Source organism: Epinephelus fuscoguttatus, linkage group LG2 (assembly GCF_011397635.1).
Source record: "Epinephelus fuscoguttatus linkage group LG2, E.fuscoguttatus.final_Chr_v1".
Taxonomy (NCBI): Eukaryota; Metazoa; Chordata; class Actinopteri; order Perciformes; family Serranidae; genus Epinephelus; species Epinephelus fuscoguttatus.
The window spans coordinates 9,050,650-9,066,881 of NC_064753.1; the positions used below are offsets into that span (position 1 = coordinate 9,050,650).

The following is a 16,232-nucleotide window of genomic DNA, read 5'->3' on the forward strand; positions in this document are numbered from 1 at the left end:
CTCCATCAAAACAAAATGCTAATTGAAAAACATAAAAGTGCAAAATTAGAATCAGTTTAGAGTTAGGTCTTTCCCCATAGATGATCACTATACTTCACGTCCATACTGAATAAGTCATAATTCAGAGCTCATTATTTCCATCCCATCATCATCAGCATGATGACACTGAGTGGACCAGATATGATTTTTAAGAAATGGCCAATTTTGGTCTAATCCTATTAGACAGATAGTGGAGTGCTGTAGAGAGAGAGGGGAAGAGAGAGAGAGAGATGGATAGGGAGACAGAGGAGGAGGGGTTGGGATTTTGAATGTATTTGTGTGTGTGTGACATGGGTTCCCTTCCCTCCGGAGCTAATCCCATTAGGCTGTGAGGATTAGGGGCTGCCTAGAGTTACCTTGGTTGGGGCTGAGAGCAGGGCGGAGCGCTAAGCTTCTTGCTGCCGTGCTAATTACATTCCAGATGAAAGTGTTAAGATGGGGAACGGGGTTCATGTTACGTTGTATTCTCCAGCTGAGGCTATTTAGTTTTACATGGACATATCATGGGAAATTCACTGTGGCGTAATGAGGGGCAGAACAAAGATGGATACATGCATATGGAAAAGAGTATATTTCTGGGCTGGCTCGCGTATTTATGTAAAGCTGTGAGGGACTCATTGTGGTAATTCTAGCTGCAGGGGATGTGCTGCATGTATGAATCATGTACAACTAATAAAGGTTGCAGAAGAGGATTTAGAGTGGAGATGAAACACTGAACAATATGACTGTGGTTCGTGGGTTTTTTACCTAAGGCGAGATATGACACTGCAATCAAACATGATATTCACCAGAGTTGCTAAAAATAGTATTTTGTTTTTTTTACCAGTAGTACACAGCCATCTTCTAACATGCTAGTTGAGGACATCACTAGAATGGGTGCTGAGTATAACACTGTGCTTCAGACTAGTCAAGTATTGATTTGTTGGGATTTGAGAGTTTTTATGAGATACAAAGAACCATGGACAAAATTAAAAATCCAATTACCCATGCTTTTTGAACCAATAAGACCAAATATAGTGGTAAAAATGAAAGGATGCCTGAACTTAAGAGTCAGCATATTGCTTGGTGTATGACTAAAATTACATTCAGTGGAGGGTGGCTGTAGCTGACAAACCACAAGAAAAAAAAAAACAAAAAAACTTGAAGTTGTCATGTTTCTCCATGTGTGTCCCGATTAGATAGCTGGTGGTGCCACTCCGGTTTTGTGTTCATGGTCCCATTCTCTTCTCAGTGTACATAATTGACTTTTACACTCATCACAGAGACACCACCAAGATCTTGCTTGCTCTTTGCTAGAATTTTGGAAATGAAGAGCTCCCTCCTCAGTGACAAATTCAGCTTATAATATTAGGGTGGTTGATGATGTTAGCTTCACCTTAGATCTTAAAACAAAAGTTTTTCTATATTTACTCCTCTCCTGCTTTTGCATATCCATATAAGTAATCCCAAACTACAATTCTTCCATCAAAACAACAAGTAAAGTTGACCTGCGCCAGCAATGTGTCATGGTGCTACTGCTAAAAAATGAGTGTGAAAAAAATGACTTGAAATGAGTTTCAAGTGTTGCAGGTTTCCTTATTTCCAACTTCACCCTTCTCCACATCAGCTCAAATCACGTAACCTTGGGAGGCTGCTGGATTCACGAGATCACGTACATGCAAGACTCAAGGAGATCCCATGAGAATCCAGCTCTGATTTGCTACATAGCCAATCTGGAATGGTAGAAACAGTACTGTTAAATCTCTACCTGTGAACACACTTTAACTGTTGCACCGTATATACCATCATATTGCCCAGTCCTATGCAGGGGGTTCTTTTTTATTGTCATTATAACATGGCAATGTCCTTGACAGGGATAAAAAGTTACGAAGGATTAGGATTAGGAAAGAATAAAGATATTAGTTTAAAAGATGAATTTAGAGATGAAATTAGGATTAGATTAGAGGTAAGAAGGCCCTCACAAGAGCTAATGATACATGTCCTAGGCTATCATGAGAGTAGAGAAATATGTGTAAGATGGGTGGCTAAGGAGATTATCATAATGCCCAGAGCCATCAGTCATGACCCTGGACTTCATGGGTTTGAAGAACTAAGGCGTAGGTTAACGTGATAACAACTGGTAGAGGTTCATCTTTGCACAACCATAATTCACAAGTTTCCACTTGATAACAGCAGCGGTACCACGGCTCAGCTGTGGGCTGATACTCCTTTCTAAATGGACAGTCAATAAATCAATAGCAATGCCTGGTCGTTCCACTGCCTCCAACTCTGAGTTATAGTTGTGAGTGTGCAGTTTTTAAAGTCACCAATATCGCTTCTGTCTAGCTCATGCACTCTGCCTCTCTACTCCTTCCTCAATCTATAACTTCACCTTTTTCAAATTCCAATTTGCACACTTGTGTTGCAAAAGCAGCATCGTGTCTGTCAACGAAGGCTTATAAAAAAATAAAGAAGCGCTGATTAGCAGCAGATTCACCACTCTGCTCTCTGACATATGAACTCAATGCCGGGCGTGAAGAGTTGAAGGCAGTGCGAGCGTTACATGTGCAGCATCGAGACGAGCAGCTTAAACTCAGGCACATGTTCAATATCAACAGCTGCCTCTCAGTGTCAGGGCTCACAGATAACCACAGTCCACACTGCAGCGCATTGCAGGCTATAGCTGGAATCGGGAACAAAGCTCACATGAGACATTTCACTTTACAGATGAGAATCAGGAGTGGGTTTTGTTGCATTTTAAATGTTGTAGTTGGAAAGATTTGTTTGATTTTGACTCTGTATGAGCCAAAGATAGCAGTCACAGAATAGATCAGTTTCTCCCCTCTTTCCTCTCTTGTTTTCACCCACCAAACAGCCCTCATCATACATATTTTACCAAATACAGAGGTCATCCAGTAATACCACTCTCTTGTGAATCTGCATTAAAGGATTCCTTGTTTTTCTCCTCCCCTCCTCCTGGTCCCCCCTCTCCTCTCCTCTTCTGGGTCGAGATATACAGTCTGTGGTCGAGAATTATGAAGGCTGCGGTGAAAATTATTAATGAGAGCTTTGACAGCAGTTTTGCTGCAAATTCAGGAGGCTCATCTAGCTACTCAGCATGGAGAGCCATTCAGAGACGGAACGGCCGCAAATGAAGGAGTCAGCATATTTGAGTGAAACACACTTTGTTTATCCCACAAGTCCTCACACTTAAACACGAAAATAGGTTGTTTGTCAGTGCCGTCTAAAAGGCCATTATGGCTGTTCCAAAAATGGCTCTGCTGACATTTTCTGATGGCACTACAGAGTCCCAACAATAACAAAACATAGCAAAAGATTATCAAACAAGTCCAAATTTTGAATGAATACATCAATGAATAATATTGTTAGTTTTACAATTAAAATTGAGTGTTAACAAATGTACATTTCCTTTAACCTCCAATTAGTTGGTTAAAAGCTAAATCCTTTTTTTCCTTTGCCACTAATCAGTCAATGAAATGAATTACAACTAAGCTAAGACTAAGGGAGTGATCACACCAAGATGAAACGCTAGAAACGTGACGCCAGTAAAACCATTGTTTTCCTATGATACGGTGCGTCTGACCGGCGTTCAGGCGTCTTTTTAGACGGGCGTTTTTCTGGCTTCTTTTTAGAAGCGCATTTTTGTAAACACTTCTTTTAGACAGGCGTTTTAGACGCACATTTTTAGACACTGAAAAGTTAAAATATTTTCAACTTTTTGAGTGTCAGACGCCAGTAGCTAGCGCGGATTGAATAAGTGCTTCCAGCGTTTCAAGCGTCTTTGAAGCATCCGCGTCTCTAGCGTCTCATTTCTGTGTGATCGTCCCCTAAGCTCTTTTTTTCTCCACTCTCTAGTTTCCTTTGCTTTGGTCTTGGCACATATTTAATCATTTGTCTGTCCCCTATTTTCATGTATCCATGCATGTCCAGTGTTTCTGTGCATCTGTGTAAACTTAGTGGAGCAATTGAGAAAATTGTGTAACTAGCTATCTTAGAGGAATATTCACCCCAGAAATAATAATTAGTATAACAGTTGCTTACCCCATGTTACGTTGTATCTGTAAAGATGTTTTTCTCATATAACTCTGGTGAATGGAGAATCCAAAAACAGATAAACAACAGCAAAACTATATCAAATCATCTGTTTACAAACTCTCAGGGCCAGTTAATAGTTTTTGCAAGTCCACAAGGGTCCTCTTTGGACCACGCAATGTAAATGTCATCATCCAACCATGTCTGTGAGGATCCACATGGAGCTTTGTGACTGTGTGGACTGTAAGCATAGCAAGCATATAGACTGCGCATGCTACAATCAACAACACTCCAGTCCAGTCCAAAACTATGCTGTCAAGGTTGCAGCTGCCTCACCACAGCAAAGTTTGCTTTAACTTGGATATTCAACAGATATTTACTCCGGACCCAGTAGCATCTCCTTAGTTGCACTTTGACCCTATGTTGACAGCAGGCTCACCTGCAAGCCCTCCAGTTTACTGCCTGGGGCTGACGCGGACCATCATTTGCAGCATGAATATCATCACATGCGGATGACTGCAGATTTTCAACGTGGAAAGTATGCCCAAGCCTTCACAAAGCTCATATTCAAAGTCTCATGTATCCAGTCACATGCCCAGTACTTCCAAAACAGACAACCCTTTCAGATAGGGATATGAACTGAAAGTAAAACTTAATCTATGCTGTTTTCAAAGCCAGACTCCACTGGCAAAAACAGTATTTTTACCTGGCTGAACACAGCCCTATTGCCCTGCAATAGTCTGGCGACCCAGTGCCTCTCGCCCAATGTCAGCTGGGATAGGCTCCAGCCTCCCTACAACCCTCAAGAGGATAAGCAGTTACGAAAATGGATGAATGGATGTTGGTAAATGTGACTTCAGTTTATCATGAATTTTCTCTGTTTTTGGATTCTTCATTCACCATGAAAGCATGTGAGATGAACAAAGTTCACCTCATGAATTCAGTGTAACACAGGGTGTGTTAATAATATACAAATGGTTATTTGGGGGGTGAAGTATTCCTTTAACTTGAAAACACTGGCAGCTAAACACAAGGAGCACCAGCCTGTCTAGTTGACTAGCTAAAGCTTATATACTTCAGCAGCCATTGCTGGTAATGTTAATTATGCATGGTGAATACAACTGTAGCAACACTGTTAAAAACTCTTGTAATGGTAGCTTTTAAACTTTTTTTTCCAGGCCTTCAAGCAGTTTTGGGGTTTTTACAATCCTTCTTTCTGCCCTTACTGAAAGAGGATGGTTGTTATTAAAAACGCTTATTGTAAGTGTTTGTCCAAATGGCCAATGCTGTCATTGTTCTGCTGCGGGCTGTCTCCATAACTCATCCTGTCTGGGTAAAGGTTAAATTCCTAACTCACATGAGGTCCCTGATAATTCTAGTCCAGTCAAAATAGAGCTCATCACTCTCTCTCCCACTCAGACTTGTTTTGTACATCTGTCTCTTTGTGTCCATTTGTCTGTCTAATTAAAACAAATTACTTTATCCATTCTTGGGAAACATGTGCCACTACTCATCTGTAAATCAATCCCTCTGTAAAAATCCATTTTTCGGCTCAATCTGTGAAATTGTATCCTCACCATTTTTATATCCTCTGCTCGCTCTTTGTCTGACTTGCACTCTCGCTCCCTTAATTGTCTTCCTGTCATCGTGCTCCTTGTTATGTTTTAAATTGTCTAAATTAGCAGCATTTGGCCTCATCCTTAAATTGTGAGAGTGCAGCTCTGTGTGCGTGCGTGCGTGCGTGCGTGCGTGTGTGCGTGTGGCATTTTAACTCATCCGGAGGCAGTTCAGAGAGAGAGAGTCAGAGGGAGAGAGAGACGTCCTTGACAGAACTACACACCTCTCAATCAGAAGTAATACTTCAGTAGAAAATCTATGCCCTGGCTCTTTAATAACAACTCTCCCAATCAGTTTCTTAATCTCACTATTAGTCGTCACCGTTTCCACTCAGTACTACTTGACTCTGTGTATGTGCGTGTGTGTGTTTGTCTGCCGTTGTAGTGCTTTCTTAATTCTTTGCAGGTGGAAGTAACTAAGAAAGCTACACCGCCACTGAGACATGTTACATCACAGAGACTTCACGCCCACTCAGTTGTTTTCAGCAATTTTGGATGGTTCAAATTGGGTAAAGCTGTGCCAGGAACTATGTTAGGTTACTAAACCATGAATCAGAGAATATACATTGATGTCACATTTTTACCTGAACCACCACTACAAATATATCTCTCTCTATATATATATGTATATATATATATATATCTATGTATCTATACATACACACACACACACACACACACACACACATATATATATACATGTATGTATGTATGTAAATATGTATGTGAATATGTTGTATTACATTTTTAATTCTGAAATCGTAACAACACCTTGCTAGACAGCTAACAAAGATGTGAAGAGTGAATAGCTTAGTTCTTTTGTGACTGCAGGTTATAAGTTCATCCGCTCTGAAGGCAAATGCTGGCATGACTCTAAAAAGAGCCTTTCAAATCAAATCAAATGTGATGTTGTTGCACTTTTCATGCATTAAAAATGCAGCACAAAGTGCTTCACAGAATAAAAACATACAACAAAAATATTACATACATAGTGAAAACCTGACCGTCCCACCCCCACATATAAACACACACACACACACACACACACACACACACACACAACCACACACACACACACACACACACACACACACACACACACACACACAGTCAATATAGTCAATAACATGGCTGGGCACTGAGGAACCAGGTGAGGAAAGGGCCACCTATGGGGAGCTCATCCACACTGAGAGGTGTCACAGCCTACGGCCATAGGGAGCACCGCCACAGAGATCACCCTGACCCAGATAGACTAGGGTGGACTCCACACATGGTGCAGAGCCCCCCAGTCCTCCGGACCTGAGGGATCTCCAGGACAACGTCCCCGCGGGCAGACTGGGCACACCTCTCCGTGTGGAGGCCCCCCATGAGGAAACATTGGAGATAAAAACTAAAAGACTAAAAGGCAATATGATAAGATAAAACAAGTATGAGATAAAATAATAAAAAATAAATGAAGATTTTGTGAATTCAAACTGCCAGTTTCAATGACGAGAAGCTTTGCAGTTGTTATCACAAATCTCCATAACAACATCATATGTAGTCGGGTGCCGTCAGTAGTGTTGAGAGGTGAATTTGTTCACATTTTCTTCATATAGACAGGTTGAGGTATTGCCTATACAGTCCATTGCTGCAGCAGCTCTGTTCACCTTTTGTCTGAAATGGTCTGTTTCAACACCCAACCCATTCAGCCCCCATCTGGAACACATTTAATATTTTCCTATTTAATTCACTTTCTATAAGGACCGTTCCCAGTGTTGCCTTGTAAATGTGACAAAAGTGTTGTTTTTTAAGTAAGTGTATTTTAATATTTATAGTAATTTGAGTAGGCATGATCTATTTTCATGTGCATTATTTTGAGCACCGAAAATGTTTATATTTATTTATTTATTCATTTTCACATTGCCATGTTCTCCTTTTCTGAGACTGTTCTCAGTAACTGCATGTACCATTCTATTTATGTAGAACACTGTCGAAGAACTCAGCGGTGATGGCTCAGCTTCTTTACATCAGTGAAAACTATCCTAGAGTCAAGGACTGCCAGTGAGCCTGGAATAACATACAGAAAAAGCTCACACACTGAACTGTTGAATGACAGTGAGAATCCTGGATCAGAGCTAATGTTACTCTGCGGCTAATATTAATAGCTACATGCTAAAAGAGCAACTGGGGCTGGTGCTGGCAGTAAGAGGAAGGAAAGGAGGCTGGCCTTTATATCACAAAAAGGCTGATAAAAGCTGATACATATTTGGAATAGCTCGAGAAGACTAAAATGCAAGAACTCACGAGTGAGTTAGAGAGTTAGCCTTCATAAGCATCATCTCTGCAGATTCTGTTCAGTGTAGACACAAGCCCACCACCACAGCTGTTCACTGAAATAGCTAGTGATGTATACGCTAATGATGATTAGCCACAAGAAAAAAAAAAAGTTTTAGTGGTACACTTATGCTATATTTTGAGTGCATGATACAGCACAGTTATCTCAACCCAGCTCACTCTTTTTTGGTTTTCCATCAGCGAAGTTTGTGGATAGTACCTGGTACTTGTAACTCGAGTTAAAAGACTGCAGACTACTGATTGGTCAGAGAGAATAATCCATAGTATGACACGGCACACCTTTCACACCCGCCATTTTTAAATAGCCAAGCCACCATAAATAGCGCCTGCAATTTTGTATTCACTCAACCCAGAACAGCAGCCCGGAAAAGTACAATGTGTACTACGCTGTACACTACACCACACGACTGAAAGTGCAGATGTTCCTCTGTCTGGTTTTAATGAAAGGTTTCATTGAGTGCCATTGAAGTGTGCCACTATGGTCATCAGCTGAGAATCTCGCCCACACTGAGTGGGTACTCAGCAGTGGAAAATGAAATAGAACAAAGGGCCTGGTACCAAAAGTGAATTGAGTTGAGCCGAAGTATGCAGTGGAAATGAGACATTACAGTTTGTAGTTCTGAAATGACAAACTAGCCCAATAAATTATTTTCACATACTTTCACCTCTACACTTGAAAATTTGACTTTGTTTGACAAGGACATTCGTCATCTTTATAAAAGTCATGTCAACATGTTCATTTTATTGGGCATTACGCATCATGTAGTTGTCACTGTACTGCAATATCGTTTTTCTTATTTTTCCTTTTTTTTCCACAGCAGACCTTATGCAGGCTGCAAAACCATAGGTGTAATTAATAACATTTATTATGACTTCATTCCTTTTATTTCCAGGCTCCTGGTGCCGTGCATGCTAGCTCTCTGACATAGTTTACTGGGACACTTAAATGTAACCGTGCCATCATTAAACCAGTATTAACTTTTGAATTATTTGGCCACTGGGGGGCAGTGCAACAAGCTGCAACTGCAACATTGACATATAACCTTTATAAAGTGTGTTAACTAATAGTTTCCTATTCATACATACAGCAGACACAGAAATATTAACATTATTTGGAACTGTGTTTTAGGCAACCTTCAAGTTCAATGTTTACTCTTCCTTTAGCTCTGTTTTGGTCTCCATCAACCCCAGAGGGCTAAATGCTTCATCGGCTAAATGCTCCACTGCTACCAGCTAGTTGCTAACTCTGTCTATGTGCTATTTTGGTGGGCAGGAAGTGTGTATTGGGCTTATCCAAACTTATTAACTAGACACAGCATCCTGCTGTGGCTGGAAACAAGCATGATGAAAGCAGTGAGAATGTACCCTAAAAGTAAAGTAATATGTCATAAAACTAAAACTGTTAAGAAGCTGAAATACTGCAGAGCTAAAGGCGAATGCAGAGTAGAGTAATGATTCTCTGTGACAGCTATCACATAACATGTAGACATTTTGTTGATGTAGAAATATTGATTAAAACAGTTTGTCACACTTTCGTGACACATCTTACAATATCTGTTGTGAAACAGTCTGTTGTTTCTCACAAGTTTAAGACCTCCAATATGGCTACTGCTGTTCATCTCAGTCACAAGAAGAAAATGTGGGGACTGTATGTTTCTACAAACCACTGATGCATTACATTTGTACATTTCATATGTATCATATCACCATTTCTAATGTGAAGTAGCTCTGATAGCATGTACCTAAGCTGACAACAAAACAGTTTGTTTTTGGGTGTTTTTTAGGGAAACGTATGCATATATAGCTGTGATTTTGCCATCAAAACCAGGTATTATAAGCTAAAATGTAATATTTTCCTAATCATAATCAGGTGGTTTTTGTGCCTAAATATAACTACAATCACAACATTACTGAAACGTGAGGAAACCCAAACTTCAAACAAATGTTACATATCCATGGTTTGCAGAAATGTACAATGCCAACATTTATTCTGGCGAGTGGTTTGAGGTGTTGCATCGTATTATAAAAGTAATATTTAGGATTTGCTGCCCACTCCCTGTATCTTTTTCTTCTTTTTTGTTTTGTTTCTCCGTCTTAATGGTGCCTTCTGAAGTCAAGCAGCAGGTGCTAATTAACACTTAAAACTGCAAGTGCATGAACCTGAAAGCACTGACCCATACTCAAAGAGAAAATACAAACAAGCCAGTATCAGTGCTAAAGCACCATAGTGAGTCTCCACAGGCCCTGTACACTCAATACTCAATTAATGTCATAATTTCATTTTTCTAATGTCAGTCGGGTGCAGACCAGTGCCTTGTGGCATTATCATATAAGAATATAAATGTGAACTTAAATGTAAATAAACTTCAAGGGAATGGAAGCTACTCTCTGGGATGCAGTGAACGATTAAATTCACACATTCAAAGAAAGAAGACAGGCAGAAATGGAAATAATCCACTTCTGCTACAGGTCAGGAGGCCAAGACATCAACCCACACATCCGCCTGAGAGTGTGGAGTGCATATGTGCACATCCACTCAAGCAAATGTCTTTATTTGTCATATAAGGCTTGTGGCTAGTCATTATTGTGACGCACACACATACGGGGAGAGAGAGAGAGAGAGAGAGAGAGAGAGAGAGAGAGAGAATACGATATGTACAGCAACCTATGCATAGCATTTCTGTGAAACCAGCCTGTAACCAGGGCATTTATATCTATAATGATGTTCCTGTGTGCATGTATAGGCTTAGCTTATGATTGGGGTTTGAAGCTCCACTTCCCAATGGCCTGTAAATTTGAGTGTTGACGAATTGCTGGCTGTGATGATGGATGTGAAGCAATAGTTTTTTTTTTAATATTCTTAACATTTTATATAAAGTATTGAAATTAAAAGGTGGAAAAGTATCATTTATTTATTGGCAGGCAACAAGTCCAACATTTTCCACTCTTCCTCTTAGAGATAAAACACACTGACACTTTTAAAATAGCATTTTAAAATGAAAACAATCACCATGCACAGGAGTGTTTTAGGAGTGTTTCAGAAATATTCTCTCCCCATACTAACATGTCCCAAAACCCCATACAACACCACTATTCATGTACACTAGGCATGCACCTGTATGTGTGGACGAGGCCTTAGGCTACCATAAACCTTAGCAGCTTGAGCTGCCAGACCAGAGAGCGAATTTATGTTTCCTAGAATAGCAAATGCATGATCTACTGATTGGCTAGTACTAGGTACCTTCGCTGGTTTGCTTGATAAAGTTTCTGCAAGATGAGTGAGATTGGTTAGGGTAAGAATGTCAGGGTATGCTATTTAGAGGCAGAAAAATTGTCTCACATTTTTTTTGACATCTGGTCAGCTCTTCTGATTGGCCTTTAAAGCGGCCACCCATCAAACTTTTTAAAACGAATATTGGCTGATAATGATCGCTGGTTGATTAACTGAAGCACCATTAAATCTAATGCTACACATACACTGCAACGCCATATCACTTTTTTGATTGGACAAAAAAAGGCTGAGAGAGGCCTGTGCTCGTGGTAGCGCCAAATGAACATTAATGGCATCCCTCTCGGCTGAGCGGCAACATTAGCTAACTCAGGTGAGCTTGCAGTATTGAACTTAGGTGCACGCTTCACTCCATGCAGTGATTCAGTTGGCAAGTGTAATTCAGTGGGAAGAAAATAGTTCCTACATGAAACTGCTCACAACACAGTCTGTGGATTATGTTGAGTAAACAGGCCCTGATTTTTGGACAGAGACATTACTGTTGAGTTTTTCAATTGTATATTTTTTGGCACTTTGAGCACCACAAGCAGAGTGCCATCTAGTTCTGTTACATTGGAGAGAAAGCAGACATCTCCAAGGCCAAAATCTCTAACACTGGGCAACTCACACCAAAACAATCTAGATTGATAAATAGCACCACAGGTAAGAGCAAAAATATTCATATTTGATTTTGGGATGAACTGTTCCTTAAGCGTACCTTTGGTTTGCATAAACGGCAACATTTATTGTGGCAATTGGGTTGCAAAGTATAGCCTCACAGAACAGCTAGCATAACTGTATGATAAGGTAGGCTCTGTCACTTTCACAGACAGGTAAGGTAAATCCTGTAAAGCCACACTGGATTGATTTGTCTAATCAGCTGCTTGATTTAAAAAAAAAAAAAAAAAGCTTTGTCAATTGTAGCTCTGTTCTCTGTGTAGATATGAGTTTAGATTAAAGTTGACCTCCAGGTTAACTGTACAAGTAAGATGTGTGTGTGTGTGTGTGTAGGTGTGTGCATGTGTGTTGTCATAATAGAGGCCAGGTAAGGTCAAGTTTGGTTAACACACACTGATTAACTTTCACACGCATACACGCCAAGTTGTCGTAAAACTTGTTAACACGCCAAAGCCTCCCATGGTTTGTCCTTGTGCCTGCAGTCTGTTCTGTTCTACAGTAACTGCACAGCTTTTGTCATCACTTTGTGATTTAATTTGTCTGTACAAAGAATGTTTTTGTATTTGGTCCTGATGTAGATAGCCGCTGTCCTTGAAGCCACATCTCTGAAAGAAACTTTTAAATGCCATCAATATGTCCCAATTATTGCTGCAAATGCAGAAAGCAAAAGAATGTGGACTGAATAACAAAGCTAGAAAATAAACTAAAGCAAAATTCAATCAAACTTTTCTGATGACTGGATGCACCTGTGAATACCCTCCAAACTTTTTCATCTCCTTTAAACCGCACAACATCTTTTTGCGGTTGATTTTTTCTTTTTCCTTTTCTCTCTTCACTTGTTTTAACCTCATTCATGCCAAACCTCAACATGCTGTGGTTCATCAAAAGACTTGTTATTGTTTATACTATCTATATATTCACAACAGTGAATGATGTGTCCCTCTCTCTCCCTTTTTTCTGTTTGTCCACAGCACAAAGACCCCTAAGCGGGCTGTATTTGCAGGCAGCATGCAGCTGCTGGCTGGCATCAAGCTGTGCACAGGCAGAGTTCTCACCAACCATCCCCATTATGAAGATAAAGAGCTGCGGGAGAGGACCAAACAGGTACTGTAGGGTGCACCATACTGTCAAACACATACCCACACAGGAGTGTGGAAACTACCACAGGGGCTGCAAGATAACACGAACGCAATAAATGGAAAATTTCAGCTCCAAAGTGAATAGATGGTAATTACAGTGTAAGCTTCACAAGTGAAACGTTGATTTAATGCCAATTGAAGAAAGTATTAGCTTAAAGTTAATAGTAGAAACTTAAATTTAACGTGTGGTGGTAACTGTGGTGTGGTGAGTGTGTATAATTGTAGAGGGTGCATTATTGTAGAGGGTAAGTGCACATATGTAATGGTGGAGTTGTGCAGCCAAGAATGTAACTGAAGGAGTGTGTAAATTAGCATTTTAGACTGAGTTGTTGGAGGATATATAGACAGAGGTGTAGTGGAGGGTATATGCAGGTATGTGGGGTATACCGACCTCTTTTTGTGGCTATGTACATTACCCACCTTTAAGCCAAAAAGCCATTGGAATATATAGGAGAGTATACCCACCTACTCTTTGGTGACCTGCCCATCTACCCAGTAGTCCACGCACCTCATCAACTACTGCTACACTACATACTTATTTGGGCATAACATGCATTTATCTGATTCTGTGTATACATTAAGCCGTAGTTTGTATTTCTTGATATGAAATTATGTAGGATTTTATTAGGGATGGGCATGAGATGTGGACTTCAGTATTGGCTCACCTTATAGAGTAATCACTGCCCAACTTCTCACATTTGAACATAGTGCTGTTTTTTTTTTACTATTTAAATTAGGTAAAAGTGTGTTTCAGTATAGAGCTGCATGCAGTGTGTTGCTTTGCTTAGTGCCTCGTTGCTCTGCTGTTGCTCTCACCCTGTTAGCATCACACAGCTAACGTTACCTAACATGTATTAAGGGGTTTAACGACAGAGCTGAACAGGTATGGTGTTGGTGTGAGTTTTCTGGGATCATTTAACAGCTTGGTGTTGGATGTGAGTCGCTACTGCTGTGTTAGCTTGTGCTAACTGGGCAGACTTCTAACTTACCAGGAGGAGAGCGGCAGGGGGGCAGTTCTTCAGTGTTGGGTCTAAGCTATATAATGGCAGCAACAGAAAGTTTGCTAATTTTTCAAATGTTAACCTTTAAGCGTGGTTGTTCAATAAATGAATTTCAAATTGGACTTGTTTCCCAATGTTGGCCAATTAACATTCCTATTCATATGTTGTTTTTCTTGCAAGTTCTTGAATACTGTGTTTAATTTAATACGCATATATAAATATGGAAATGACATTCATTCATTCATTCATTCATTCATTTTCTAACCGCTTCATCCTCTTGAGGGTTGCGGGGGGGCTGGAGCCTATCCCAGCTGACATCGGGCAAGAGGCAGGGTACACCCTGGACAGGTCGCCAGACTATCACAGGGCTGACACATAGAGACAAACAACCATTCACGCTCACATTCACACCTATGGACAATTTAGAGTTACCAATTAACCTAGTCCCCAATCTGCATGTCTTTGGACTGTGGGAGGAAGCCGGAGTGCCCGGAGAGAACCCACTGGAAATGACATATACTAAATAATTTATAATATGACATAACATATGTTTTACATGTAGTTTGCCAAGGAAGGCTGGTTCTAATTCAGTTGGAGGTCAATGTTACAATGGAGGAATGCATCAAGCACAGGAGTCTGTAAATTTGTGAAGGCAATTTTCTAGATTGGAAAGGTTTTATTGTAGTGTTCCTGTAATCAGTTGAAGGTCATGAAGCAGCCATCTTTAAAGACATGCTGCAGTTGTGTGATGCCATGTCGGTTCCAGAGAAATGGTGATAGAATCTGAGTTGTTTTGAACCTGAGGGATGAGAGAGAAAATGGTATACTGAGGTGTATGTTGGCCTGCCACCAAGCTGTATGAGTGGTATTGATTCTTTGGTTTTGAAAGAGGAGCATGGTTTTAATTTAGGTGTCAATAAAATGGTAGTTTTTCAGTAATAGATACAACCTTTATGTTGTGTAGGGGTAAATGGTTACTTTTGTCCATTGTCTGATCTGCTGCAGGTTGGTGGAGAGAAAGTATAGAAATAAATTGTCCATAAAAATAAATTGTCCTTGTTTAGTTTATTGGTCTACTGTGCTAATTATAAACTGGGGTCACAAGGCGTTTCACTCGCATTTCACTCGCATTTGTGACTAAAAATAGGTGTGTGCGAACTGTAAAAAATATTTAGGGGCACATGTGCGCATAAAAAAAATCAGCCGAAGCAGCCTATATTTTTGTCAATAAAAAAAAATATGATAATCTAACCACAAATGTTGGAGGAACTCCAGCCGCCTTCCCTCTTCCCTCTTCCCCATGTGACACGGTTTTGGACAGTTTTCCAAGCCACTGTCAGCACAATTTCACAGACCGGGCGCGTTGGAGGTGCAGCGCACCTGTGCTTCGCCAACTGGGTGTGGCCAAGCGGATTTTGTAAGTTTGGCACACCGTGCGTCCTGGCGCAGCTACTCCTCTATCCCACCTCCATCTCTCCTACCGGCGCAAGTTGGAAAGAGGGAGGAGAGAAGGCGTGGAGTGGGTTTTAGACAGCCCATTCACATCACACCAATCAGATGAGCCCCTCTCCTCACTCTTAAATGCGCTGCGCGAAGGCGTAATGAGAGTTTACTCAATTCGCCATGGCAGAAGAGAACAGCAGCGTCAGACAGCCAAACTTCTCCCAGGAGGAAACTGATGTTTTGGTCCGGGAGGTCCAAGCTCGCAGTGTCCGAATATACGGAACTGCAAGCAGACCTCCACGGGCCGATGATGCAAAGGTAGCCTGGGAGGAGGTCACCACAATTGTAAATCAGTGTTACGTTTCTCTTGTGCGCGTGTGCGCTCTCTCTTTCTCACTCTGTTTCTTTTCTTTTGACTTTTCTAAGATGACAGATGCTGAATATATACTCCCTATCTGATGCTGTGGCTGTTTGTGGTTGGCTGAGAGGGACGTGAACTCATTAGTTTGCAGCTGTGTTAATCAAATCAGGTTGGGTTTCCATTACGCGTGCCAAACGTGCCAAACGGTGCCAATCCCCTTTGATCTGACATCAGATGTGACGGGACAGTCGATATAGAGATACATTTATGTGCTGATTGCAGATAGTTGCATTGAATAGTGGTTTTTTGGGTGTTTAT

At 40.7% G+C, this 16,232-nt stretch overlaps 1 protein-coding gene across 4 annotated transcripts in view; it reads left to right on the plus strand.

The window, feature by feature from the left end:
- dpy19l3 (dpy-19 like C-mannosyltransferase 3) overlaps window positions 1-16,232 on the plus strand; it is a 111,409-nt gene that overhangs the window by 64,839 nt on the left and 30,338 nt on the right. For all 4 annotated transcript variants that reach the window (XM_049602624.1, XM_049602625.1, XM_049602615.1 and 1 more), the window contains one exon: window positions 12,942-13,074. In XM_049602624.1, coding sequence (XP_049458581.1) covers window positions 12,942-13,074 — 133 coding nt within the window. The remainder of the gene's footprint in view (window positions 1-12,941; window positions 13,075-16,232) is intronic.